At 41.4% G+C, this 27,305-nt stretch overlaps 3 protein-coding genes across 5 annotated transcripts; 1 reads left to right on the top strand and 2 right to left on the bottom strand.

Moving 5' to 3' along the window:
* Positions 1-1,186: 1,186 nt before the first annotated feature.
* On the bottom strand, positions 1,187-5,654 carry LOC307253046 (haloacid dehalogenase-like hydrolase domain-containing 5). Its single transcript, XM_080030885.1, has 8 exons — positions 5,499-5,654; positions 4,468-4,671; positions 4,220-4,332; positions 4,024-4,117; positions 3,885-3,918; positions 3,593-3,767; positions 3,296-3,484; positions 1,187-2,704 (listed from the first exon to the last, which is right to left on the bottom strand). The coding sequence occupies exons 1-8, from the start codon at positions 5,616-5,618 to the stop codon at positions 2,314-2,316; spliced, it is 1,320 nt and encodes a 439-aa protein (XP_079887011.1). The 5' UTR covers positions 5,619-5,654; the 3' UTR covers positions 1,187-2,313.
* Positions 5,655-6,609: 955 nt separating this feature from the next.
* cnbpa (CCHC-type zinc finger, nucleic acid binding protein a) lies at positions 6,610-10,696 on the bottom strand. 2 transcript variants are annotated; one of them, XM_080030894.1, is made up of 5 exons: positions 10,624-10,696; positions 8,339-8,510; positions 8,113-8,178; positions 7,719-7,917; positions 6,610-7,595 (listed from the first exon to the last, which is right to left on the bottom strand). In XM_080030894.1, the coding sequence occupies exons 2-5, from the start codon at positions 8,505-8,507 to the stop codon at positions 7,481-7,483; spliced, it is 549 nt and encodes a 182-aa protein (XP_079887020.1). In that variant the 5' UTR covers positions 8,508-8,510; positions 10,624-10,696; the 3' UTR covers positions 6,610-7,480. The 2 variants fall into 2 exon arrangements, with proteins under 2 accessions (XP_079887020.1, XP_079887019.1); XM_080030893.1 differs by having other exon boundaries at positions 8,086-8,178.
* A 2,578-nt stretch (positions 10,697-13,274) lies between these two features.
* raf1a (Raf-1 proto-oncogene, serine/threonine kinase a) lies at positions 13,275-26,551 on the top strand. 2 transcript variants are annotated; one of them, XM_080030882.1, is made up of 18 exons: positions 13,275-13,739; positions 16,157-16,388; positions 16,903-17,015; positions 17,162-17,264; positions 17,366-17,523; positions 18,003-18,092; positions 20,013-20,166; positions 20,695-20,814; positions 21,624-21,648; positions 22,145-22,254; positions 22,552-22,669; positions 22,882-22,966; positions 23,139-23,315; positions 23,399-23,445; positions 23,616-23,734; positions 23,863-23,994; positions 25,184-25,318; positions 25,422-26,551. In XM_080030882.1, the coding sequence occupies exons 2-18, from the start codon at positions 16,188-16,190 to the stop codon at positions 25,560-25,562; spliced, it is 2,028 nt and encodes a 675-aa protein (XP_079887008.1). In that variant the 5' UTR covers positions 13,275-13,739; positions 16,157-16,187; the 3' UTR covers positions 25,563-26,551. The 2 variants fall into 2 exon arrangements, with proteins under 2 accessions (XP_079887008.1, XP_079887007.1); XM_080030881.1 differs by lacking the exon at positions 20,695-20,814.
* Positions 26,552-27,305: the final 754 nt, after the last annotated feature.

The raw sequence follows: 27,305 nt of genomic DNA on the forward strand, positions 1-27,305 counted from the left end.
ATGGTGTTCAATATGGCAAATAGATGTTTTATTTTTATTATATTGGAGCATTTATTTATTTTATTTATGATGTATTAATAATGTGTTTATTACAGATATACTAACATGGGAAAATACAAACGTACTGAAAACAGTTTGGCTTCTAATTGTATTGGAATAGACTGAGACCTAAAGTACACATGCCTACATACTCTTAGTATATGTGTGCTGTCCTACAAGACTATTAATAAAATACAGAGCTGGTTGGGAATGTATTGTGTAAATGCTGTTAAAAAAAACGGTCACTGGTGCCTGATTCGATTGTTCAATATCTTGGCCGTTTCTGATACTTAGCGGATCATTTTTGAAAAAACAAACAAAAAAACACAAAAGCAGTTTGCAAAACATGTATAACTATTCTTTATATTTTCGTATTGTATTAAGGAGAAAATGAACAGATGAAACAGATGTCTGGTTAGCTTTTGCTTCCGGAATTAATGGACAGGATCAAAGATATGGTAACATTTAACAAAGATGAAATCTCTGATGTGTGCAAATACTGGCCATGGCTCTCACAGTTAGACATAATGCAGACAGACAGTACTATAAGAGGACAATATTGCACATTGAATAGTTTTTCTTTTCTTTACATTAAGTACCATTTCCATATTCATGCATAGATCTTCCAGGAAAAACAGGTAAAAAAAATTATTAAAAAATGCAATAACAAAACGTCCACCTTGAGAATAAACGTGAATCTGACTATGCTTCTTAAAAACACTGGTAAATCCTTGTAATAAATATAGGATGATTTCAGGATTTGTAATTATCTAAAACATTACTATCATCATCTAAAAAAGAAATACTTAGTAGGGTCAAACGAGGCAGCTCTTACACTTTTCCTTAACGGAAAAACAGGTAAATAAAGAATATCACAAAGACACAATATAAAAGAGCAGTTGACAAAAAAACAGTAACATGATTCATTTTCTAATGTTTGTCAAAATGTTTGTAAGTTAGGAAGATGATGACCCATATTTTGTAAATGAACACCCTGTCAGGTTGTTAACTTGTCCACAGTGTTAGGCTCAGGTTTGTGCATTGAGCAGTAATACCCAGTTTATACTAACAATACTCCCACCTCCCCCAACCCCACCGCGGTGACCTACGTACATGATCACACTCAAAACTCTTGGTAACACTTAACAATAAGGGTACATTAATTAAAGTGGCTACGAGGAACTTTGGCAGCTGGCGGCCCCTTTGGACAAAAGCGGTAGTGTTTTTACGACACCAGCTGTCATAAAGCTGTTTTCTTGCACGTGCCGGCGGGTGCGAAGGTCAAATGATTAGGACGCAATATAGTGCATGTCCCTGTTGAAAGTGTGAGGGCACGGAATCTTTTCGGCTCTGTGAGAGTGGTTAGTTACACTGCATCAACTAATGCCAGTCAGTGCCACACTCACCTGATTGCAATGAGTTGATGCAGTGGCACTAACCACTCTCACGGAGTGATTCCGTGCCCTCACAGAAAGCGAATGAACGAGAGACGGATGGATCAAAATGAGCTCATGTGTTTGTGTTGTTGTAAATAATGACTATTTCAGATGAATAATGCATTCATCTGATGATGATGAAGCAAAGTAAACTTTGTTATAGTACCGTTCATTCACTTAGGAGTACACACTGCAGGACTAGTTCATTCGCCCGTTTATTACTCTCCCTTTTAGTTTTTAATTGTTCTTCATTGAATTATTTTTCTTTGATGGTTCTGCCCCGTTATCAGCCATTATGACGACAAACAAGGCTCCTCTTCCCTGACCTGGAGGGATAGGCTTCTCAAATCGCATTGCTGCGCTACACTGAAATCTGCGACCAATACGAATATGTGACCATACAGCCTGCATGCGCAAGCCGAAAATCGGACTGGGTGTGCGCCAGACCAAAGGCATTAATAAAAACTGTTAAACTGTTTGCTGTTAAAGGTAATTTATGATTATCAGAGGAAACATGAGGCTGTTTTAAAGATATTTAAAAGTTCCTCGTAGCCGCTTTAACTGTTAGTTGACGCTTAGTCAATTACATTAACTGTTAGTTAATGCCTATTAAGCATTAACTAGCTGTCAATGAACTGAAAAGTAATGCTTGGTATAGCATTAACTATGCTTAGTCAACTAATGGCTAGTTAAGCATTAACTAAGCATAACCATTTGTTAATGCTTAGTTAATGATTATTAAGCATGAACTAAGCAGTTGTTTACGGTTAGTTACACAACGAAGCAGTCACTAACAGTTCATTAATATACCCTTGTTGTAAACTTATACCAAATATACCTAAACAAATTTTTCCTGCTCAAAGATGAGGTCGACGGCTTCGGCCACATCCTGCACAATGTGGTCAGGCTCCACCAGCGCCGGGTCAAATCTGAAGTCCCGGTGCCCGTGGAACACAGTCTCTTTGATGCTGTGAGTCGTGTCGGTCGGCATCTCAGCATTGGGGTTGTAGACCCCCGTACACACTAGGACGGACTTACAGGATGTGGCGGAGGGCAGCGCCAGCTCGCTCTCCCACAGGTTGTCTGTTGTCTCCTCCTGCTCCTGGGGCACGGCAGCGGGGGACCCTGTGGCGGTGGCCATCACGGCTTTGGGGTTCTTTACTGTAACTCTCTCCTTCAGGTAGCGGTTGTATAGGTTGGCACCGTAGATGTCAGTCATTAGGTTATCCCTGGGGGTGCACAGGGGGAGGGGGGGGGTTTAAAAGGTTACCATCGTGATAAAGATATTGATGCGAAACATGAAAGTTCTTAAAAGGTGGAGTGAGTCAGGGATTCCGGAGAACACTTGTTGTTGAAAATCTTCTCACGATGGGCTCGCTGAGACGCTGCCTGTCTGTAGGCGTACTATGTGTGCACTGATAATAAAATACTGTGTTGATATACAGCCTAGGCATGTTAAAAGCTGTGGTGGATTGGTCTGGGCCACTTTGTTTACATACGTCTGTTTAAAGAGACGTGGCTGTGTATTAACACCAGATATTTTTTTCAATGCACACACAGTATAGACAGGTCCGATCATGATGGGGATTTTCACAGATTTTTACAACAAGCTTTTTTCCAGACTTCAACCTTTAAAGGATGGTGTGTTCACAAATGTGCTTGCAGGCACTTGAATAGGAGAAGTTCTGTATTTTCACAAGGTGTTTATAATCAGATAATTGAGGAATGCTTCAGCCTAAGTTCAAATATGAGCAAACACACTCTCAATAACAGAAACTTGTGTGAGGCAGAGAAAAGAAAAAGAAAACACTGAGCCTTACCCTATAGCATAAAGTGAAGTGATGGGAAGATCCCATTGTCTCTCCATGGCCTGGCTTCTGATGAGGTACTCTGCAAAGTGGTAGGTCAGCTCGCTGGGTTTTCCCATGAGCGCCTCGTACTTCAGGTCTTTGCCTGTTATCTTCTTATAGATGTTCTCCAGACACACGAGAAATGTCCCATGGCCGAACCTGAGGCACAGTGAGAAAGAAAACAATAGTGTGTGTGTTAACTATATGCTTCCTTCAAAAAAATTAAAAATAATGGTTTTGAGACTTCAGTGGCTTGTGAAAGGTTACCGTGGTGAATGTGCCTCAGCCATCCACATAAGGTCCATGTTGCAGGCCAGCAGGGGGAGGTGAGGATTCTTCTGGGGTCGGTGAGGACTGCCGAGGTTACCGTCGGTCAACAAAAGGTCAGTTATCAGCTGCAGGTTGGTCTCCCATCGAATGGGCTCCCCGAACAGAATCACAGCTGTATGCGTGGGATTAAAAAGACTGATGTAAAATCGCTCAAATTAATACTATTTATGAAGAAAAAATAGCTGACAGCTGACAGTTGAGATTAAATATACGAGGCGTGTGTTCTTACCTTCAACTTTAGGAAGTTTGCCAAGGGGATTGGACTGAAATGAAAGAAGAGAAACCAAAAATGTAATTCTGTAGATGATTTAAGAAAACACTTTGATATTATAATCTAAATTCTGCACCAGATTTATCGAAAATCTCACCGGCAGTTTGGGTCTCCTGTTGTGATCCACCATGTCCAGCAATGGGAAAGATTCCCTCAGCATATCGATACTGACCACATTCTCGAAGCCCACGCTAATGACACAAGCGTTAAGGAGTCATGAAGAGTATGATGCAAAACCCAATTTAAAAGGATCACAAACATAAAACAAAACAATGCCAAGATTTCTAGGATACTTTTTTGCTATCTCCATGACTGGTCCCTGCCCTGACACCAGCACACACTTGTCATGGAACTTCTTGAACATCCTCAGGGGACTGTGCGACATGATGACCTGATCATGTGTAATCTGAAATGAGATAGAAGTGTTAGGAGAGGTTGATAGGTGGGACACCCGATTAATAATAAAAAACAAAGTGCTTGTTTTGTTTTTGCTTTGAGGCCATATTCAAACCCTTTTGTGGCAATTTGGTATGTAACTCACGGGTACGCCCAGGATGTGAGAGAGCTGGTCTGCTTTTGTTTGTCTGAGGCAATTCCCTGCGTTTGTCACAAACACCACTGGCACCACAAACTTTCCCTGAGAGTCCACCAGCTTCTCGAATGACTTCTTTGCAGCAGGGATTGGCATTCTCCCCCGGACAAGCACGCCATCTATGTCGAACAACAGCCCGAATCTTGGCTGTGGCTGTAGGGAACAAGAAAACGCAGGTTTAGCAGACAAAACTGTGGGGCCAGGAGTCAGGAAAAACGAAATAAGCATAATAACAGTATGGATGAGGTTGATAAATCAGACTTGAGGTGAAAGGGGGATAGCTAAAAGGATTCATGCTTCTGATAATGATGTAATAACAAACAGGAGATAATTAATATTTAATTTCATTTCTAGAATCATAACTTCAACGGTGATTTGCCAAGTTGATTGACTCAAATTTATTTTATAGTATTTTCTTTCCACGAATGATAGTGTAGTTCGATATAGGCCTACATATTGGTGACAAGGCCGACTACATAGACATACGTAGCCTATGGACCTTTTATTATATCTGCAACATACAGAGAATCCATCCATAGTGGGAAACCATGGTGACACAGCAGGCTACAAAGGGGTGTTTAGTCACTTTCTGAGCTTAATTGAAATAATCAGCTATAGCCTATGTATGTAAACTGTCCTTTTGTGCTTTTTCCTGTTGATGGGGCTGAAAAATAACAAACAAGAAGCACAGTGTATAAGCCATTGTTTATCTCATGGAGGACACAGTAAGCTACATCTGTGCTGCTGTAGTCCCGGATGATGTAAGGGATCCCCTGTTGTTTCTTGATCCCTGCCGGCGCATTCGCATCAAAGGGAAGTTGCATGCAACATTGTATGCGATGCCCATTTGACACATTGTAGCCTAACCAAAAACAAAACAAAAATCGGAAACAAGTACGAAGTAGGCTATCGCCTGGGCAACCTAATCGCATTGTTTTCCCTGAGCCGAGTCGCAGCAGCAACAGCTCGAGAGACCGTACCTTGGTTTTAGACTGAGTTCCGCAAAAGCCGCACCGGGAACCAACAATCCCAGTTTTGCGTCTGGTTTGGCGGTTACTCAGGGCGCACAGACCCCGGTAAAACGAAAGGAGTCCCCGCATCTCCCCCTTTTATTTTAATATAAATTTTAAAAAGGGATGAAGATTAACCCAAAACGAGCCCGCACGAAGCATGAGCCGGCTCGCTCCGGCCGCGCTGGGTCGGTCTTGGGCTTGTTTTTTCTGGTATTTCTTTTCTCTCCGTCTTCTACAATTTAACTGGGCGAAAGCCGATGACGCCATGTGAGGAGTGGGAGGGCCTCATGCTGCAGCTCTGCCGGAAAGAGCTGCATCTGCACCACAGCAACCCCCGCTGCCATTTTAGACACCGAGGTGGCGCTTCACCCATGTGTCGCACGCGCGCAGATCATAGGACAGTGCTGCGTAACCGCACGAGCTCATTGATCACCATTACTCTGATCGATAATGTTTATGAGCGCCAGTTTTCAATGAATATAATTATATTTAAATGGTGGGTATGCGAGCCAACATGGAATCCGACCACGGACTCCTTTCTCCATTTTACTCCTCGACTTCTTTTCATTTACCCTCCACCCCTCCCTCTGTCCTACACGTGCTTTGCTTTGGCTATATTTGCTGCAGGGAACCAGAAGTACTCTGACGAGGAAATCAGACCCGTTTTGGGCAAGACGGTAGAATCCCCCTCCCAGTTTCACCCTCTTATACAGTCTATGTATGCATTACCCAACATGCTTTGGAAATTAAAGACTCCTTTTAATAGAAACAAAAAAAATACAATGGATGCATGCAAATAGTTCAGAACAAATGTGTTTGAATTGTAATAGGCTAGAGACACAGTTACAAAGAAACATCGTTGTGCTTGGCATACTGTTAGCCTACAGATCAGCTGAAGTGTTTAAGAAGATTATCTTGCATTTGAGCTGCTTTGAAGACACACATAATTGGTGAATAGTAAATACAGGCTTGATTTAGCAATTGGTTAGAGTTCAGCTTAACTTAATGTACAAACAATCAGTAAAGGAGAGACATTTTGAAACAAGCAGCACAAAATCATTCCCATCAGACAACGGTCTTCCCCGTGCTCCTCCAGCTTTATTGATAGTTTAAAATTACATTTCTATGTTCTAGGACTTCAGTTGCACTTTCCTTCCGACTTAAAAACTGAGTACAAGCAAATGGTATTTATACAGTAGTCTAAGTGATATTGTACAAAAATAACATTTTTTGATTTCTGTGAAAACATTTTTCAATCCCAAATAACTCCTAATTCTGCTGTTCTGACTCTTGATGTTAAATTTGCCAAGGTAAAAAAACAAAACGATTTTTCAAAGCCATTTGAAAGGAAACGTCTACCTTGGACTGCCAAGTGATATTTAAATTGTAAACAGATTTTTCTATAAAAGAACATGTTTCTTTTAATACCTCAAATGTATATGTCTTAGCAATATAACATGTGGTTTGTTATCGCCCACTTAAGCTGCTTGTAGGGCTGAAATGCATCATGTTATGAACTGTTTCCATGTCATACTCTCTTGGCCAACTCATATCCCACTAAAACAAACCATAATAACCATAAATGGAAGTTCAGTTTCCATTTACTCCCTTCTTCTATCTCATTTTACTGAGACTCACTTCCAAAAGTTCAGAGGTCCTATAGATTCCCATGTGTTTAGTCCCATTTATTTCATCTCTGATCACCAGTGGCTAGGAAAGGGGGGTTCTTTAACAAAGCATTATACATAACACCGCTACCAAACTAAAACATTTTTGTATTGAATGCAGAAAAGATTTTTTTTCACCCCTTTCATTGTATTACATGTCGAGAGGCTCACTGGCCTGGGACTAGCCTCCGTTAGCCAACCTTTGGCCAGTGAAGAGGTTTCAGAGAAAATAATACAACCAACCATCAATCTGAAAAAAAGGAGGGGCACTTAGGGCACTGATTATGCGGTGGCTTCAACACACTCTTTTGCCAGATGGCCTGCCTTTCCACAGTTGTAGCAGTTAGTCTCGCTGGTATTACTGCAATGCACAGCAACGTGACCAATCCCGCCACACCTAGAGGAGACAAGAGTTGTTCAGTTAGACACAACCAAGGGTTGAGTTACATTTTTTTTAAAGAATTAAACCAGGAACACATTAAGCCTACTTTAATGTCATTACGAGAAACAGAAAACTCACCGGTAACATTTCACCTTGTCGCAAAGTTTCTGGATGTGACCAAACCCTCCGCAGGTGTAACACTTCTGCTCGTTGGCATGGTCACAGTCGCGGGCCATGTGGCCAGCTTTGCCGCAGGTGTAGCAGAGCTGCTCCCTCTCCTTTTTGGGCTCCTTGCAGTCCCGGGAAATGTGGCCACTCCTGTGGCAGTTGTAGCACGCTGAACAGAGGAAAAACAAATAAGACAAGAAAGTGTCAGGAATGTTACCAGAGTTTTAAGAAAATATTGGTTATAAGTAATGTTCAATCTTTGACTATACGTTTGTATAGTGAACCTTGGAAATCAAAATTGTGTAATTGTGTGAAAATAATGAAACTAGAACTGAACTAGAAGAGACAGAACTGGAATGCACACCATCCTCAGTTTGGTCACAGTCCCTGGCCATATGCCCTTGGTCTCCGCACCGATAGCAGAACAGCTCTGTAATGACAAGCATATTAGTTAGTATGCAATAAAGAGACTCGAACTCCACAAGTGTTCTCCTTAAATAAATATGTTTGACAAACAAGGCAGTACTACAGCTTCAGGAGAATATGAAATATGATGGTATTTGGGGTGTGGCCCTCATGGTGTAAAGTACCTCTTCCTCGTCCCCGGCCCCTGCCGCGTCCCCCACCACCACCTCGACCACCACCGCCGCCGCCGCCACCGCCACCTCCACCCTGGGCACAGCTGGCCGTAGGGCAATGCTTGATCCAATGCCCGGAGCGGCCGCATCCATAGCACTCGCTGTTGCTACTCATCTCCATGACCTTAACAAAAACACATACCACATATTAGTAAACAAAACAAAATGACCCATTTCAAACAAAATCTAACTGCACCATTGAAATAGCACTCGGTCTACATTGGCTGCATTTCAGTCGTACGTCTTAAAAAGGATTTCACACAAAACGCAAGACAGTCCTTTTCAACAGGGAACATGGACAGTGTCTTTGCTTAGTGTTAACAGGCCAATCTCTGTGAAGCATGTGCAGGTTCATTCTGGCAGACAGAAAATTAGACTGCACAAAGAATCTATATGTATATTGTAGGCATTCCTTTCCCAAGCAATAAATACACCGATATGGATGCAACTTTGTTTTGTTTAAATGTTCTCAATGTTGGGTCTAATGAAGCGGCCTCTGGCTCTTATTAAACATTAAGGCCGTTAAGAATGATGAAGCACCAACATAGTACATTACTGGCTGCTAAATCTGTATTAGACTTATTACTGAAATAATGCACTTGGCTTTAGCTCCACAAACAGATAATGCTACTTGTTTTTTGTGGTGTGGAAGCCTGTTGACCAATACATTTACTAACTAAATCGGTGCAGCTCTTTACACCAAAAGTAGATGAACAGCTGTTGCTAAGGACTTGACGTTTTGGAACACAAGGTGTCCCAAGTGCCTTGTCATCAATAATGACCAGACCATGGGACTTATTATACAACTATTATGTCTGTGCAAGTTTTCCCAAAATTAATAAAAATGTTGAGGGGTCAATTCGATCTCTCATTTATACAATTTTAGAAATTCCGGTTTCAGATTACAATGAGTTTGAAACTCCTCGTGTTTGAGTAAAATAGGACAGGACTATACAACTTGCACACACCATACTGCAAGTATCACTTTACCTTAATGGCTAGGGAGGGGGGGATCTAATCTAAGATCAGACAAAGCCTATGGGGGTATATTTTCCAACTGAGGAAACGCCATCGACTAACTACCAAGCTAACTTACACGAGTTCGTCAATGGAAACATGCTGTGGTCGCCATAGGCCAAACTTCTGTTTGCTGACGGTGCTAAAGACATCAAGTCAGGGAGAATGTGAGTTAATGAGTAATCAAGCTCATCGCAATAAGTGCCCAAAAGCCGATATAAGCTATCAAAACTAAGCTGCTGGATTTAACCAACCTTTGTATTTAACTGCAACCGCTAACTTGTTGCTTTCGAGTCCCGTTAAATTGATGGTAAGGCCTTAACTTACATAATAGTAGTATTTCGCCAAATAATTCATGGAAATAATGCTACAACAGAAACCACGCGAGAGCTCGTTTCCAATAGTGTTAAAACGTACGATTTCCCGTTCTCTTCCATAACTAGGTCCAATATTGTGCTACACGCCTCTCACTACCACAGTAAACGTGCATGAAAGCATGCCGTGGGTTGTATGCTAACTTGGGAAGCTAACTCCTGGGGGGAGTAGCTCACATCGTGTTTTGATGAGCATCTAATTTTTTTTTTTTAAACAGGGGGAAAGGCGAGCCCCAGGTCCATTAAAATAACTGTACTCTGTCTAAAAACATCTACGGGTCCTCTCCCCATGTAAGTAAACTATACGAAGTGATTCCGAAACGTTTTTTCTCTTGCAAACCATAATCAAATGCCAAAGGTTGAAGCTACGCTAACGCTGGCCTTGTCACGTTGATTTTTTTCTGCGCACTCGCGAGACAGTGGTGGTGAGTCTAGCACATGCTAGCTGACCACCTCACGATCACGACCAAGAAGCACGGTTCAGTCGACGATCAATCTCTCTCCTCCAGTCAGAAAGTATTAATCCGACAAATATGGCGATAAGTGTTAACCGTAAATGCTTTCTGGCGGATATTTAATATAATATAACATAATAACTATATTTCCCGCGCAAGACGCACACACCAAAGTCGTTGTGACGAGCTACCGCTAGCAGGCCGGGCTGAGAACCCGATGCTCCATTACTGAGACCAGACCACACCACGCCAGTGCGTTTTTTATTCAGAAAACCAAGACGACGCCACATTTCCCATACTGTCAGCTTTAACACACCACAATGTTAAAGTTAACAGACATACACATCTACTAGATTAATCCATTTTTGTGCATTTTAGTTTTCTTGCTTACCTCGCTGGCTACCTAGCAGTGTCAGTGTTTACGCCTCCTTCTTTGCGCTACATGCGGTGTGTGCAGGAGTTCCTGAATTGTCATTCACAGGATCCAGTAAAAATCAAGCACAGTCATTGGCCACATTCTCTGCTGGCAACCAATCAGACACGAGAAGGTCTGGACACCGCCTCTGTGATTTCACCAATCATGGACGCAGAACGGTCCCTTTCCATAAACCGAATGGCCTTATTTGATGCACTACATTTTAACCATGCTTTTAACATTAAAACATATTAAAATTTAAAACGAGGGAGTATACTAATAGCTCATATAAACGTGGACCCCAGGAAGATTACTTTGTGCAAGCTAATGGGGATCGAAATAAAGAATACAAATAGTTATAGCCTACCTACAACTTTTGGCTGTTCGGATGATCTTTAGTATTAATAATCCATACTAGAGTTTACAAATAAGTTGAAAATAGAATATGCCTATATTTCATATTTATATGTATATATTTGAATTAACAGGAAACTTAAATTGTTTCATTTGATGAATTACTCATGGAAATAGCTTGAGTTAAAACTGCATATAAAGGTTAATGGTTTTGCTGCGGGCAATTTCAATACCCTACTCGGATAAATTATAGTAATCTGTGCATTGACCCCTCTCCTGATACAATTAAGGGCTGTGACTCTTTATAAATGCTATCACTGTTACTGATTAGTATTCACATGTCATATTTGTTTTGATACATTTATACGAAATAAAAAGTGACTTTTCAGTGTGTGTGTGAATACAGACTAAAGTTAATCGGAATCTTTCACTCTGAGCAACATCACACTTATCCAAAAATATTTTCAATTATAAGGCCAACATCGTTAATGATGAGAACAATCTTCTTCCGAATAATATATTAATAATTAAGATTTTGATTTTATTTTATTTGTGTATGGACATGACAATGACATTGGACGAACCAGATGCAATGTTTTGAGTGTATTAGCATAAATGCTAGTTTACAACACCAAGATGTTTATTTAAGACACTGTTAACACTGTGTTTGTTTGTGAATACCCCAAAGCCAAACTCATAAAAACAAAGATCCTTTAATGGAAATTTAAGTTTAAATAGGTCCAAAACAATGACACAAATGGTGTGCATATTGTGTGCATTTGCTGCAGCAGACCTTTCTTGTTTTGGGAGTCCTGATTGCATCATATTTTGAATACAAGAGGACTGTTATAGAGAGACAACGATCCATGGGAGCGAGCTGCAAGCATCTCAGCTAACTGTCTTTGAGTGCTCAGTCAGATCAATAAGTGGGAAAGATGCAATAATGTCAGTCTTAAGGTGGATTCGGTTGCAAAACTCTGATAAACCAAATGTTCCCATCTGTGATCCTCATTCTGTATATGCAAATCTTTAATACAATTCAAGAAAATGTTTCTCTACTTGTGGTGCATCATTTTTAACTGATTAAGAGATGTATCACCATGATATCCCAAGCTGATTGAATTACAGTGGTGCTGGTGAATGTGGGCTGGGGTACCTTAAAAGGCTTCACAATGACAAAGCCCTGCCCTCATCTACACAGACACAGTATTTGGCATTTATGTTATTTGTTGGATGGAATATCGTGTTTGAAAATGCTGTTTTCCTCTATAAGTAGACTGAATTGCAAAGTCAGATGACTGAATCTTAGGTACAAATCAGGAAAATAACTAGTTTTTTTTCTTTATTTAGATTGCTAGCTATAAATGTCTGCTGCTTTTGGGGAAAACAAGGTATATGCTGAACCCATGAAGACATAATAAACGGGATGGTGATGAAGGTTTTTTGTTCTCAGATGGTGTCGACTCTATAGCATGCTGACAGGACCTGTGAGCCATCTGTGATTATAGGTTACCTCATGGGACCCTGAGCGAGATGCTACAGAGATGGTGAACACATGGTGAGTATGGAGAGTATATATGGTGTCACAATTGTAGGCCTACTGTTTCAGGGTCAGTTTGGGTAAAGAATAAGACATGTTCTTGGCTAACCGAAAAAAAAAATGTTTGAGCTTTTTGTGATGTTGATGTAAAAAAAAAATGCATCTAGGCCTATGTGCATAAAATAAATCTTCCTCCTTAACCATGGTAAAACTTTTCCTGACAAGGCATACTACGAGCAGACACAACATTGTGTTTTAGACATAATATTTAAATGTAACATTACTGTATCGAATATCAGAAGACAATCCAAGGCAGTGTCTCCAAATCTCCAGATGATGGCGCACTATGAGTTAATAATGGGTTACTCTTTTACTCCAAACCATATGCTCCAAACCGGTCATATGTCGAGTTTTTTTGCTCTACAAAAATATATTTAATGCAACCAATATTTCTGAGAAGTGTGCATTAAAAAGTATTGAAGAGGCCTATTTACGTATACCCACAAGCCTTTGCGAAAAAAGGAACCACTTCGAGTTCGGCGACGTATAGCCTACTACAGAATAAGACTTTTAATATAACATTTCTGTACAATATGGTCTTATATTAAGAAGCCAACACTTTAAAAATACACATTTAGCAAAAACAATGAATCCACCAAAGTGGGAGGGCCTACGTTTGTGCTATAGTTGCGTAGCAGTGTGAGTGAACTCAGAACTGTTGTTATGACTGCAAGGTCCTGTTTCAATCAGTGGCGTCAGACGGACGCACGACACCAACCGAAATCTTTTCACCTTCTCCCGAACAACGTCAATATTGGTCGGAAAGAGAGAGCTTTTCCTAATGTGAACCGAGGGTGTTTTAATTTGAAAGTGCTTCACGGGACTTGGAGGAATATCCCTCGTCGTGTCACTTTGAGGGTCCGGCGGATTTTTTTTCCCCTTTTCGCCTTTAGCACGACTGCGATAAAACTTTTCCTCTATTCTATTAGGTGGCTCGTTAAAGAGAACCGCCTATGACCTTCACATCTTAAATTGTCGCTACTTTTACCGGGTCCAACATTGTTCGCAACAGTTCCTGGGTCTTACCAACTTCGGCTTTTTTCCCCTTTTTCTTTGAATGCGTTGCAAATATGATGATGTCACCGACGCCACTTTTTCCTGAAGTTATGGCGGAGCACAACTTTTCTAACTTCTCTTGGTAAGAACACACAGGCTACTGGCTCCTAGCATTGCCACTCATTTTGAATTATGTTTGTTACGCTAAACTAGTGTTAAAAAGTGCTAGTAGGCTACTCCTAAAATCACACGGCCGAGGCGTGCAACGTTTGAACAAGTGAAATTTGAATGGACGGTGAACGCAAATGAAGTTTAACGATATAGTTCGCCTCTGAAGGCCTACAGGCAATTTCACAGCAATAACTGGATCTACCGGGCCTTATAAAAACACACGTAGCTACTAATAGCTTGTGCAAATCATGCACGCATTTCCGTAGTCTAGGCTATGTTCAGTAAGTAGAGGATTTGATTGCAACTCTATAGAATGCCTTAATGATAGATTATTGAGACTTTGTAGGCTACCTAAATCTCCCCAAAATGCTAACCTGCTGACATCTCACCTACTTTTCTGACTTCGGAGACTTCAGACAAGTCATGGAAAGTGGCAGCAGCACGTTGTACATGCTGATTTTAGGCTATAATGTGGGCTGATTCAAGCAGACGCAAGTAACGTGTGATAATTCTGGACTTCACGTGCTTTCTGTTGATACCCTTTTCTCGGATGGATCACAGCACTTGTTTTGAACACAGTTCCTGCAGCGTGGTGGTGAGAAGGGTCGTGGAAGGACCCACACTCTTTCCTGCTGTCCTGTGCTATTGACATACCGGTATGTCTGCTGTGACAGCTAACCACTAACTGCAGTAAATCATCTCTTTGGCGTTAACGGGTCTTTGTATAAGACACCACGCCAGAGATAATGAGGAGTTTTGCTGGGTGAGTGTGTACACCACAAAAATGAAAACCAGGAACCAGTGAGACCTGCGTGTACTGTGTGGGTGTGTATATATAGTTCAGTTTGGATTGGGTAAGCGAAGACAGCACAACAGAGGAGCACATTTGTTTGTGAATTGTAGGCTACATCCAACTAGGTCTAACCAAGTGTTTTTCCTTCATGCCAATGCATAGTTGACACAATGACAATTGTTTTCTTTTCTTTCCCACAACCACAGATGTTTTTATTTATTTTACTACCAGTATGTCGTAAGTTATTATTTCTCTGCATCTCTCTATTTAATTAGACCTTGTATGTCAACATAGTCGTCCTTTACTGTCGCAAGCTATTGGGTTTGAGTTGTCTGTTGCCTCATCATGCTGAAGAAAGAGATGTACTGTGCATTACCCGACAAACCTATATGAATGGTCCTGAGATTCTCCTGGTCTGACTAGATAAGTTTGTCTCCTTTGCTGTGCTGCTCCCTCTCAAATGAAAATGGAAGGACGATTAAGTAGTTTCATACCAGATAATTGGATGATATATAGTTTTATGCCAGAAGCACAACTTCAGTTTTCTATAGTGTTGGGTTGAGCGCACATGAAGAACTAAACGGGTTCGACATTCTCCTCGATGCTACTTTCCCTGTCCTGCTTCTGAAAGGCTTGCTGCTAACATACTACAACTATAAAACGTCCCTAATGACGCCCCAATCCAGGAGGCTTGGTCCCATTTGCATTTTTCCTAGTTGTGAAAACCTTGCACAATTGCAAACTCGTCATTAATGACACACTTTCAAGCCAACCATAGCTGCTTTTCAGTGGAAGGAAATTAAAAGAAAAACGTATTAAAGCCTAACCCTAACCCTTTTTAACCAGACTCCTACTCTGTGTGATTTTCCAGATATACATTTGGAGTTGATTGTATCAATTTAAACAGTTTTATATCCTCCAAAACATTAATGGATGAATGGACTTAAAGCAGAAGTAAGTGATTGGATCATTTTAGCTAACTTCCTGTCAGTGGCTGCAGTTAGCAGTCCCCTCCTTTGTCCCTACCTCACCACATTAATGCGCAGCGTCTTCACCAGAAAGTGTCGCGATGGGGAGCACTGAGTTACCTAGCGTCAACTCAGATCCGTAAGTTCAATAAACCCATAAAACAAACATTGGGAATGATTTTTACCTGCTCTGCTATTATAGCTGGGTAAACATTGAGCTCTGTGTGCGTTTACCGGCAGAGAGACCTGTCTTTTTTGTAGCGTTCTCTCTCCTGATTGGATAAAGGGTTGTTGGATAACAGAAAAGTTTCTCCTCTGCTTACTGCACTTACTGGTGTGACTAAGAGACCTGTGTTAACAGAGCAATTTAACACCTTTTTAATATATTAACACAAATATATTGCTTTATTCTGCTTTAATCATTTATTTCACGATGAGAAACATTTAAGATCTACTTGGTTTAGTCTTTTACACTTTGTCACTGAACCTGCGCTCCACTAATATCCCTAAAAAGAAGAGGGGGAACTAATGTAACGTTGACTAAGTGGTCAATTGTTGATGTGAGCTATCAAACATTTGGACTACTAATACTGTATGTGTGAATGTTTTTTTTTTTCTCCTTGTCAGACCGTTGCGAGCACCTCCTTTTTTTATACTAATGGAGCACCTCCAGGGAGCGTGGAAGACCCTGAGCAACGGCTTCGGAATGAAGGACTCGGCGTTCGATGGCCCGTTGCTCTCCCCGACCATTGTCCAGGGCTTTCCCTACCAGCGTCGCTCCTCAGACGACAGCAAGATGCCCGACTCCAAGACCAGCAGCACTATCCGTGTCTACCTCCCAAACCAGCAGCGCACCGTGGTGAGTTGAGCTTTTCTTTCCTCCTGCAGGTGTAAGATGGCTCGCTGATGTCCAGGCACTGCACAGTTACGTTTTAAAGGTGCACTATCTACCTTTGGGTGTGTCGGATAAGTGAACATTTTCTAAGGTAAATTCTCATAACTGAATAAACAAACTTTCCTGACAGGAAACATTGGATGCCTGGGACACTGTTTGAAGTTAGAAAGCTACTTGAAAAGTTCCTGTTTCATTGTTGTATAAAGCAGTAGCGCCCACAGTTTGTGTTTAGAAGAATATTCTACTGTAGTCTCAGATGTTCTTCCAAGTGTCTCAAAATAATTTAGTTTTGATTTATGATGATATAATTATTCAATAATTTTGAGTTTTGTAAACTTACTGCAGGCTCTATAAATGTAAACCAATCCCCCTCCACTGAAACTGCATAGTGCAGCTTTAAGGCATATTATGGAGCTGCTTTTGTTCAAGAAGGCAACAGGAATAAACATCTTTTAACTCCATTGCCTTTGTCCCTAAGGTGAACGTGCGACCAGGTCTGACTCTGTACAGTTGCCTGATCAAAGCGTTGAAGGTGCGAGGTCTGCAGCCTCAGTGCTGCGCTGTCTTCAGGCTGCATCCAGGACAGAGGAGGTGAGCTCAGCTGACTGCCATGGCTTTGAAAACCAGGGAAATAGAATCTGACATGGTCAAAATCACATTTCTTCCTGCCGCTGTCATTTTGCTTGCTTTTGATATCCTTTCTTTTAAAGCATTTTCTCTGTTTTTTTTTGTTACAGTAAAAAATTCCGGATGGATTGGAATACCGACTCCACATCCCTTATTGGTGAAGAGCTGCTGGTGGAGGTTTTAGATCACGTCCCCTTGACGACACATAACTTTGTGAGCACCCGAAGCATTTACTTTATCCTTAAACTCAAGTCAGTTTAAAGTTGTGGCTGCTAAAGAAGAACATGCTAACTTTTTTTTTCTGTTGTTTTCAGGTTCGGAAAACATATCTGAAGCTAGCGTTCTGCGATATTTGCCAGAAGTTTCTTTTGAACGGTTTCCGTTGCCAAACGTGCGGCTACAAGTTCCATGAGCATTGTAGCACCAAAGTGCCCACCATGTGTGTGGACTGGAGCAACATCAGACAACTCCTGTAAGTGCCTTCACCTTGACGTATACACAATACTTTTTAAACTTTATATGACGAATATACTGAATTATAGAAATGTTACTGACGGATAAAGTTGCCATCCTAATCCCATTTTCTGTATGGGAGTTGCATTCAATTTGAATGTAATCAAACCTGAGTTAGCATTCGTACCGCAGCATAAAATTGTGGTGTTGAAATACAATACGGGAAGTTCTGCTGATACTGCAGTTCTCCTGATTAGGTCTGAGCTCTTGTGTATAGCTTTGCATACTCAAAATGAGAAAATGGTTTGTAAGTGTTACTTTGCATGCTGGGCTGTAGGACCGCGGTATCATTAAAAGATCCATATCATTGACAGTGAAGAGATAAGCCCTTTCTACCTGTCTGCCATTGTAGTCGTTAGCAGTCAGCTGTAATTTGATTAAGCACTGTGCACATTCCCACGCACTGTATACTGTGAGAGATTCACTCTCTATCTTTAGGCTGTGTCCAACGCCCGGCGAGAGCGGCGCCCCGTCACTGCCCCCGCTGACATCCCGGCGAATGAGAGAATCCTTAACACGCTTTCCAAGGTGAGATGTTCTGTCTTATTTTGAAATACATGCAATGACTATCCTCAAAGTGAAATATTGCCCACTCTCGGAGGCAAAGGATGCATGAACAAATAGGACTACATTTGAAAACATAGCATACTGAAATGAAAAAGTACATGAACATCACAGACACAGACAGTAGCTTTGTGTGAGTGGAAGTTGATCACTGTGCCTCCTGCGGAAGGGGAGAAAATGCATTTTCTGAAATTCAGCCCTCTTCTGCAATCAGAGGAAAATCACTCTGTGGGGCTTTATTTTAAACAAGCAGAAGTGATCTTACTCACCCTTATGCATTGCTTAAGATCTACGATAACAAATCTGTCCTTTCCTCATAAAATTATTTGCAAGTATTTTGAATCCAAGTTTGATGCAAAAGTTCTTCTCCTTCCTTGTGCTTGTTACCCACCACCTATAGATCAATGGAATAGTGTAAAAGCCATTGGCAGGAACATGTATTGTATCACCTGCCTGTGCTTGCACAATATAATCATTATGGGCACCCAGCCTTCTACGCTACCAGAGGTCAAAAACATCTACAGGGGAACGTTACATTTTGAGAGAATTTAGTCTTTGAAGGCAGCATTCCTGAAGGGCAATGTTGTGTCATTTGAAGCTAATATTGTCTAGAGTAATGCTTTGAAAGTACTCAGTGGTGTCAACTACTTAAATTCTCTCTGTCAGCATGGAAGTTTAGAGTTGGGTGTTGTAAAGACTGCTTATAATTGGGGTGCTACTTGGACTGCAAACTGTAAGTTAATATTTTCATTAAAAAGCCTTGGGTGGAGGTGCATTGGCAGGTTTTGGTAACTATGATCTTTGTCAGTTTCTCAAATGTGTCATGCTTGACTGCAGCACAGTTGTAGTTATGTTCTTATTAGTAAAATAACCTTAATCTGAATTTAAATAAATCCTGTTTTTAATGACGTCCTCAGCTTTATGGAGGCTTACCAGTCCAAGTGCTGACGTAACGAGAGGCGAGAAAAGAGCCTGTTGTTTTCAGCAGCACTTAAAATGGTTAAAAAGAACTCTGAGCTGGCAAATTAGCTCTCGCAAAGGTATTAAGTTGTTCCATGCAGAGCAATCTCAAATACTGTTTTGAAACAAAGTTTTGCATTGCTAAAGGGGGGATGTTCTCAAGGAGGGCACTCCATGGCCATAAGTGTGATATAATATGATCTCTGTCTCTATACGTCATTCTGCTGTCCCCATTTTGACCAGCAGCTACATTACTGCACATCTATTAGTCCAGTAGTAGAAGCTGCACCAAGACCTTTGATTCAACTCAAAGCTTACTCTTCTAATTATTGACACGAGGCATTGTTTTTTTACATGCATTTCTTTTGACTTTAATTTTAGATTCTGTGTTTTTAAAAAGTGAACTTCTTAAAATCAGAGGAACGTTTGGATTGTTTGCAGATTAACATATTTGGCTGGTGAGCTTTGTACTTTCCCTCTGAGCCAACACTGATCTTGGCAAACATGAAAGGCAAAAACAGTGTCAAGTTAGCCAAAATGGGATCATAGGAAGGCCACAATAAAATTAACCAATAACTACTCCCTCACAGTGCTATGTTTCAGTTGTACTTTTAACCGTGTAGCCTTCCTCTAATTGAGTGTGCATGTGTGTTAGCAGTCTCTTGATGGCACAACATAAACAGATGATGCTTGTAAGTGGGAGCGAGCGAGAGAGAGAGAGAGAAAATGACAGAACTGTAAACTGCTGCCAAAGCCCCACACGCCATACTTGTTTTTTAAAAGAAGTCACCAAAATTCTGTGTAGTGCTCTCTCCTTGTCAAATGTCAGTGGCGTGTGTTTTTAGCAGTCACACTCACACCTGATCTGTACAAACAAATGGCTACTCTGTCTTTAATCCTTCCATCCCTTGTGCACCTTTACAGCCAAGCCCACCGATACTCCACCCCTCATGCCTTCAACTACACCACGCCCTGCCCACCCACAGGCGGCGGCCTCTCCCAGAGGCAGCGCTCCACCTCCACGCCAAATGTCCACATGGTTAGCACCACCCTGCCTGTAGACTGCAGCATGATTGAGGTAACTACACACCGTAACGGGCCCCCTTTTGGGTACTCCTGTAGGTCCAAGAAGATACTCAAACACTCACTCCTAAAATAAATCCTGCCTTGCGAGTGATATGCCCCTCCCACCTACATCTCAGGCATTCCAACTATCTTCCCCTTTGCTATTTTGTTTTCTATCTCCTTATCTACTCCAGCGTTAAGTAATCCTACCTGGACAGGGTTGAACCTGTTTTTTTGTGTAATTCCCATGGTGGCATCTCTTTTTAGCTATTTTTTTTTCATGTGCTTCTCTTGACTTCCTCCTGTTCACTGTTTTAGTTTCTGCTTTTTTCACTGCCAAATGTTCTTGCATAATCAGCTCACTAGTTTTGCATGCTTTGTAGAATCTTTTCCCCCTATATTCTGTCCAGGTAGCAAGTACCTGGGCATCACTCTAGTCACTGTGTTCTTCCTCACTTTCCTTTTTACTGTGTCCCTTTGGCCTCCTCCTGCTGTCCTCTCTTGGCCTGTTGTATTGTACCGTACCCTGCTGGGGGAGTAGCTAGACTGCCTGAATACCTTCCCAAGCTCATGGTGCCATAGATTCTGGCTGAAGAGGAAAGTAGGTATTGTGCATTTCCCCCAGTCAGTTGTCGAGGCCTCATCCGAGAGTCCAGAAAAGGTTAGAAAGCAGAGTGTCTGCCTTGTCTGTCTGTGTGCGGTCTGGATGGCAATGCATTGCAAACAAAGCTATCTGCATTCACATCTCAGTGTTGAAATCAAACCACGAGTGACAGCTCTGCATGTTGGTTTACTGCAGTGCTTCTCAAATGGTCGGGCTGCCTTGATTTCCAACTGACCAAATTATTATTATTTTTTTTAAGTGCTAGCAAGCACGATGTGTGCTTGCGTATGGTCATATCCACGCGAAAGGCCGCGATTTGCAGTAAATAAATGTCCACGTGTGTCTCCAAGTGTCTCTGTAGGCTATTTAAAAAGAAATCAAGCAAGTAGACTAATAATAACATTAATGAATTATTGGTTATCGCATCACAGTAGGCCTATTGGCCTATAATAATAAAAAAACACCACCTTAACTATGTTTAAAAATTTAAAAATGTTTAGAATGAAATGCAAACCTCAGTGAATCATTAACTCTGACTGAGCAGTCTTGTTTAAATGTTACAAATTGAGCTAATAAACTGAAATTTGATTTTTTTTTTTGCTGCAGAAGTTATCTCAGCTAATTTGTTATCTAATTTGATAATAAGGTGATAGTATGCAGAATGCTCGTGCCAGAAACTCATACAGTGGTTTTGTACAAATAAATAAATAAATATTAGCAGGTTCTCAATAGTATTTCAATTTAGGGGGGGCGCGAAAAAAATTCTGTCCCCTAGGGGGGGGCATGACAGAAAATAATTGAGAACCACTGGTTTACTGTTTGAGCAGGCTGACAGAACTGTCTTGTGTTTTTTTCTCTCTCTGCAGGATGCAATGCGCGATCATGACTCGGGTAAGCTCTCACGCTTCATTTCCAAAATTGGAAGTAGAATATTCAAATTCTTTGTGAATTGACTGTCTAGCCATCCATGTTTCCCTCCTAAAATTGAAGCATTGATGTCCACCTATAACAGTCAACAGACGTTGAAAGAACAGATTGCAGCAGCAGTAGAGTGTGTTAATGGAAATACAATAGACAAAGGGCTCTAATGCACTGGCATCTTCCGTTCCGGTGATACAAGATGAAGTGTCAAGGGGGAGAACTGGGACAACACTGATGGTTGTGCGTCCCAAATAGTTCTATATTCATATAGCATTTACTTTTCTAGTGTCTACCGACTGTATGGATAAAGTTATTATATTCCATTTAGTGGCATCCTAAAAAAAGTTTCCCCAGCTGACCCACTGTACAGTCCTCTATATAGACTTATCTGTATAATATGTGGTTGATTATTTTGGACAAAGCCAAAGTCTGCAAGCTCCTTGTCTTTCTCTCTGTTTTCCTGAAGGGGGCAGTTCCCCCAGCCAGAGTCCCACAGGCTGGTCCCAGTCCAGAGTGCCGGCACCTGCCCAACGAGAGAGAGCCACGTCCTTCAACACTCAGGAGAAAAACAAAATCGTAAGTTCCCGTCTCATATGCAAAAATTACATTTGAATGAGTAATTCCTGTTACAAAGTCGTACTTGTACTGCTGTGTGTCAGTGGGGATGAGAGAGTTGTACCCGGAAGATATTGAGTGGACTAGTTATATTTCCCATGCTGTTGACGTTTTTTTTTTATGTACCTTTTTTATTTTGTAGCACAAGTTAGAAGGTGTTCTTTAATTAAACATGTATTTCCTGTTACATTATCATCATCATATTTATGTTTGTTTGTCTCACATAAAGTTGCATCTTTTTGATTTCTCTTCATCCAGAGGCCTCGGGACAAGCGGGACTCTAGTTACTACTGGGAGATTGAGGCGAGCGAGGTGTATCTCAACATGTGCATCGGCTCAGGCTCCTTTGGAACCGTATACAAAGGGAAGTGGCATGGTAGGAATGCATTTCACGTGGGGCAGGGCACTTACAGGTGGAACCAGTAGTACTTTAACATTTTTCATACCGCACGTTTCACTTTCAAATTAGTGACCTGGCCCCTTTTTAATGGTTTGGAAATCATTAGTGTGTACCACAACTTGCTTTTCATGTGAGCTTCCAGTGGACTTCATGGGTGAAGTGTAACTGCAGACTATATATCATTGTAGGTGATGTGGCAGTGAAGATTTTGAAGGTGACTGACCCCACACCAGAGCAGTTCCAGGCATTCAGAAATGAAGTGGCAGTCCTGAGGTAAGACATGCTGGCACGGATACAGTGTTTTTTTGTTTTGTTTTGCTGTATTTTACAGCTGTTTTATTATAGCTGCAAAACTGTTGTATACTTAGTGAATCATCTTCATTGCAAACTTTTCTCTAATCTTTGTTTTGGTGATTTCCTCTTCCCCTCTGCCTCTCGGTCACAGGAAAACGCGACATGTCAACATCCTGTTGTTCATGGGCTACATGACAAAGGACAACCTGGCCATTGTGACCCAGTGGTGTGAGGGCAGCAGCCTCTACAAACACCTTCACGTCCTGGAGACCAACTTCAAGATAATCCAGCTCATAGACATAGCCCGCCAGACAGCTCAGGGCATGGAGTAAGTCTGAAAGAGCTTTAATGATGATCCAAATGAAAAAAAGAAATCAAAATTCTAGTCAAAATATCTCTTTTTCTTTCTAGCTATCTGCATGCAAAGAACATCATTCATCGTGACATGAAGTCCAACAGTATCCTTTATGATGTGTGTTTCAGTGTGTGTGTTTGTTTGTATGTATGTATGTGTGTGTGTATATGTGTGTGTGTAGTTTCTTTGAAAGATGAAGGTGCTCTGTTCCCTATATTCCTCATGCTGGTCAGATCTGTGTGTTTTAGCTGTGATTCCTTGACAGCAGCGTAGACATCTTCTTGCATGAAGGGTTAACGGTGAAAATTGGGGACTTTGGTCTGGCTACGGTGAAGGCGCGGTGGAGCGGCTCACATCAGGTGGAGCAGCCTTCTGGATCCATTCTCTGGATGGTCAGTGACGCAGCTTTTGATGACACTGTCGACAAAATAAAGTCAAACACAATAAGCAAACAAAGTAGAGAAATAAAAGCAGAAAATGTCAACCCTTGTGTTTTATTTGTTTTCCGTTATGTGCACAGGCTCCTGAGGTAATCCGGATGCAGGATAACAATCCCTACAGCTTCCAGTCTGACGTCTATTCCTATGGAATTGTTCTCTTTGAGCTCATGACGGGAGAGCTCCCATACTCCCAGACAGCAAACAGAGATCAGGTAAGGCCTCATGTCATGCTGTATGTCAGGTGACAACAATTTAGTGTGGTGATAGGGGTCACAATACAGGTATTTGTTCCGAAACCGGAACAAAATGTACAGGCTTGTTTTGATTGCGATTCAGAACTTGTACTTTTATTTGAGTAGTAGTTTATTTATTGGAGACCTTGGCTGTTTGCAGCAGTATTTTCTTCTTTTATACTGAAAAATACCAATACACTGCGATTGTAGTTAATGCTGCACACAGTTTTCTATGCATGTTTCCACTTAACTGAGAACTGTAATGAACCGAACCGTGACTTCAAAACCAATGTACGTACCGAACCTTGACTTTTGTGTACCGTTACACCCCTAGTAAGTGACTTTGTTCTTTTTTAGCAAAAACTTAAAGGTTGCAAGTCTTTGCTAGGTCAGGTAGATTTGGTCTTGTATAACAGGGCTGTAATAGCCTAAATCAGATGTGTGTCTGGACTCTGGGTCCCAGTGTGAGGCTGCGAGCCCAGGCCAGAAGATGTTGGAAAGACACTGGCTCGCTGTCTGAAGTGCTGTCGGAGCAGCCTTAGTCCCACTATGGAACAGAGGCAGGCGCCCTGGAGCCACTGGCCTAAATTTAGACCCCGTAACACAACCCTGTGTGTGTGTGTGTGTGTGTGTGTGTGTGTGTGTGTGTGTGTGTGTGTGTGTGTGTGTGTGTGTGTGTGTGTGTGTGTGTGTGTGTGTGTGTGTGTGTGTGTGTGTGTGTGTGTGTGTGTGTGTGTGTGTGTGTGTGGTTTCTTGTCCTCCCACAGGCCACAAGACCTGGCTTGGGCCGTGTCTGGCTCTATTCAAATTTGGCTGGAGTTGCTGTGTACAGAGTTGCTTTACACTGTTGTTCCCCAATTCTCCTTGCTAATGACTCTGAACTCTCCGGACCTTGCACGCACACAGCAGCGTCCTCCTCCTATCATCTGTTATCCCCTTGCCCTGCTGCATCGTCACACCTCACAGTGTCTGCAATGTTTTAAAGGCATATCACCGTAGACATACTGGCCATTTTGACAAAGAATCTCTAATGTGGACTGCTGGCCAGGTGTCTCTTACTGTCACACTGACTTGGACTAATAGTTCAGCTGTTAACTCTAAAAAAAAAAAAAAAAAAAAAAAAAAACTCCCTTAGTCTCACCTGCCATCTTTGACTCCCTCCTCTCAGATTATCTTCATGGTGGGAAGAGGCTATTTGTCCCCGGATCTCAGTAAGCTGTACAAGAGCTGCCCCAAAGCCATGAAGAGGTTGGTGGCCGACTGCATCAAGAAGCTCAAGGACGAGAGGCCGCTCTTCCCACAGGTGAGCTTAACTCTTATTAGGAGAGTGTTTTGTTTAACTAATCATTATTTTTCTCTTTTTTGCATTTAAAAAAATAAAATGTGATTTTAAATTTATTTTTTAGATATTGTCCTCCATTGAGCTTCTCCAGCACGCCCTCCCTAAGATAAACCGCAGTGCCTCAGAACCGTCCCTGCACAGAGCCTCTCACACGGAGGACATCAACGTCTGTACTCTGACCTCCACCAGACTGAACATTTTCTAGAGGCTCAGACGACACTGCCCCTCCTCCTCCTCTTCCAAATATCCAAAAATGCCCAGGTATCTCTACAAACAAGTGCCGAAATAGAACCGCAACGATACATAAACCCTTTTGCTAATCGATAAAAATATGAAAGGAGAAGAGCAGAGTGCGTCTGAAATTTCCTATGGAAGAGAGCGATGTTCACATGAAGGGGCTGCAGCAAGATGCATCAGGGGGGATCCTTGCTTATCACTACATTTATTAAGAAGTATGCAGGGGCTCAGTGGTGGCAATGCTTTTGGTTATATTTGTAAATACATGCACGCACACCTACCTAAGACAACAATAAATGGACACTGAAGAAAGTTCTGTGATGTGAAGTACAACCTCTTCTATCTAGCTGTCCTTGTTTCTGAGGAAGAGGACCTTTTTTATAGCTTCCATGCCTTAAGAGGAAACAAAAGCCTGGACTAAGATCCTGCACAATCCACCTCTTGATATCACAAGTAAAGCCGTTGGATGTAGTCCATATAGTTGCACAGTAGAAGTTGATTTTTTTTTTGCATTGTCTTAAAAGATAATGGAGTAGATATGGGTAATTGTTGTCTTTCACTTCCTCTTTAATTGTCTTTTTTTCTTCCCTTTTTTTGGAGGAATTTATATAGCCTGTCAGACAGCAAGCATGAGTGAAGATGGGGAAAAATTGAATTTGCACTGTTAAGCAAAAGCAATGGTTATATTTCAACAGTCTGCACATTGGCTTAATAGCTCTGAGTAAACGGATCTGTAGATACCCACACATTCTAATCGGTCCTTACCATGGGATAGGTTGTCATGAGCTGGACATTGGGCGGTGGTCTTAAATATTTAAAGTGATTTGGAAACTAATTTGTATTTGTTTATCATGTCTCTTTCAGGAGTTTAAACATTTTCTTTGTTTTCTTTTTTTCTTTTTTGAACATGGTGAGAAAGTTGTCTATTCAATATTTTAATAAAATTAAGTTAAATTACTTTGACAAACAAGATGTGTATATCTCTTTTTACCTCTTAATATGGAGGGACATTGAATTGTCAACATTGGTAATGTAGATATCACATGAGATTCTTTTTTGAAGCACAGATTATGCTGCCTCTCTTCGCAGTAAAATCCCACACATGTGCAAGACTTTGTGGCAGGGTGTAATGTTTGCTGTAGCAGTGGCAACGTGGTGTAACCTCACAAGGGATCCAGTCCAGACACGCCACCAGGGGATCCACCATTGGCCAGTGCCCCTGTACACTCCATTGCCACTGGCAAACTCAGTGGAACAACAATCATTCACCAAGGGAGGGACTTGGTGGAAAGAGAGGACAGTTATATTTTGTTTTAGTGTAAACATCCAACATGTAGTCCCTGCTGGGCAGGACCACTTCACTTGGTTTATTAATAGTAAATATGCAAAATGTGATCTAAATATGGGGGGAAAGTGTATATATTGTATGATATAGGCCATTTGAATTCAGCTCAGTCCAAGAAATATGATTGAAGCATTTTTGAGGTCTTAATCTATTTTGAATTGCACGTCTCAAAAAGCCCCCATCATGGTAAAATAGGGCTGATGTCAGCATGAGTGTAGCAACACAATAAGAGCAAAGCCTTCGGCTGGCTGCTAGCCTTCTATTTTTACAACAGTTTTGCTATATGTGTTTATCTGTTCTATTTCTGCATTCTGACAAGCCACACAGGCAGAACCCAAACGCCCTACATCCCTGGCATGCAACAGC

The sequence above is a fragment of the Ammodytes marinus genome (genome assembly GCF_949987685.1).
Source record: "Ammodytes marinus genome assembly, chromosome: 7".
NCBI classification, from domain to species: domain Eukaryota; kingdom Metazoa; phylum Chordata; class Actinopteri; order Uranoscopiformes; family Ammodytidae; genus Ammodytes; species Ammodytes marinus.

Coding starts and splice junctions, on each gene's coding strand:
- raf1a (XM_080030882.1), top strand. CDS start 16,188: ATGGAGCACCTCCAGGGAGCGTGGAAGACCCTGAGCAACGGCTTCGGA. Junction 22,670..22,881: donor ATACAAAGGGAAGTGGCATG/GTAGGAATGCAT, acceptor ATATCATTGTAG/GTGATGTGGCAGTGAAGATT. Junction 23,446..23,615: donor TCGTGACATGAAGTCCAACA/GTATCCTTTATG, acceptor ACAGCAGCGTAG/ACATCTTCTTGCATGAAGGG.
- cnbpa (XM_080030893.1), bottom strand. CDS start 8,507: ATGGAGATGAGTAGCAACAGCGAGTGCTATGGATGCGGCCGCTCCGGG. Junction 8,179..8,338: donor GGGCCGGGGACGAGGAAGAG/GTACTTTACACC, acceptor TTGTCATTACAG/AGCTGTTCTGCTATCGGTGC. Junction 7,596..7,718: donor GACAAGGTGAAATGTTACCG/GTGAGTTTTCTG, acceptor TGTCTCCTCTAG/GTGTGGCGGGATTGGTCACG.
- LOC307253046 (XM_080030885.1), bottom strand. CDS start 5,618: ATGCGGGGACTCCTTTCGTTTTACCGGGGTCTGTGCGCCCTGAGTAAC. Junction 4,118..4,219: donor GTCATGGAGATAGCAAAAAA/GTATCCTAGAAA, acceptor TTGTGTCATTAG/CGTGGGCTTCGAGAATGTGG. Junction 3,768..3,884: donor CAAACTTCCTAAAGTTGAAG/GTAAGAACACAC, acceptor CCACGCATACAG/CTGTGATTCTGTTCGGGGAG.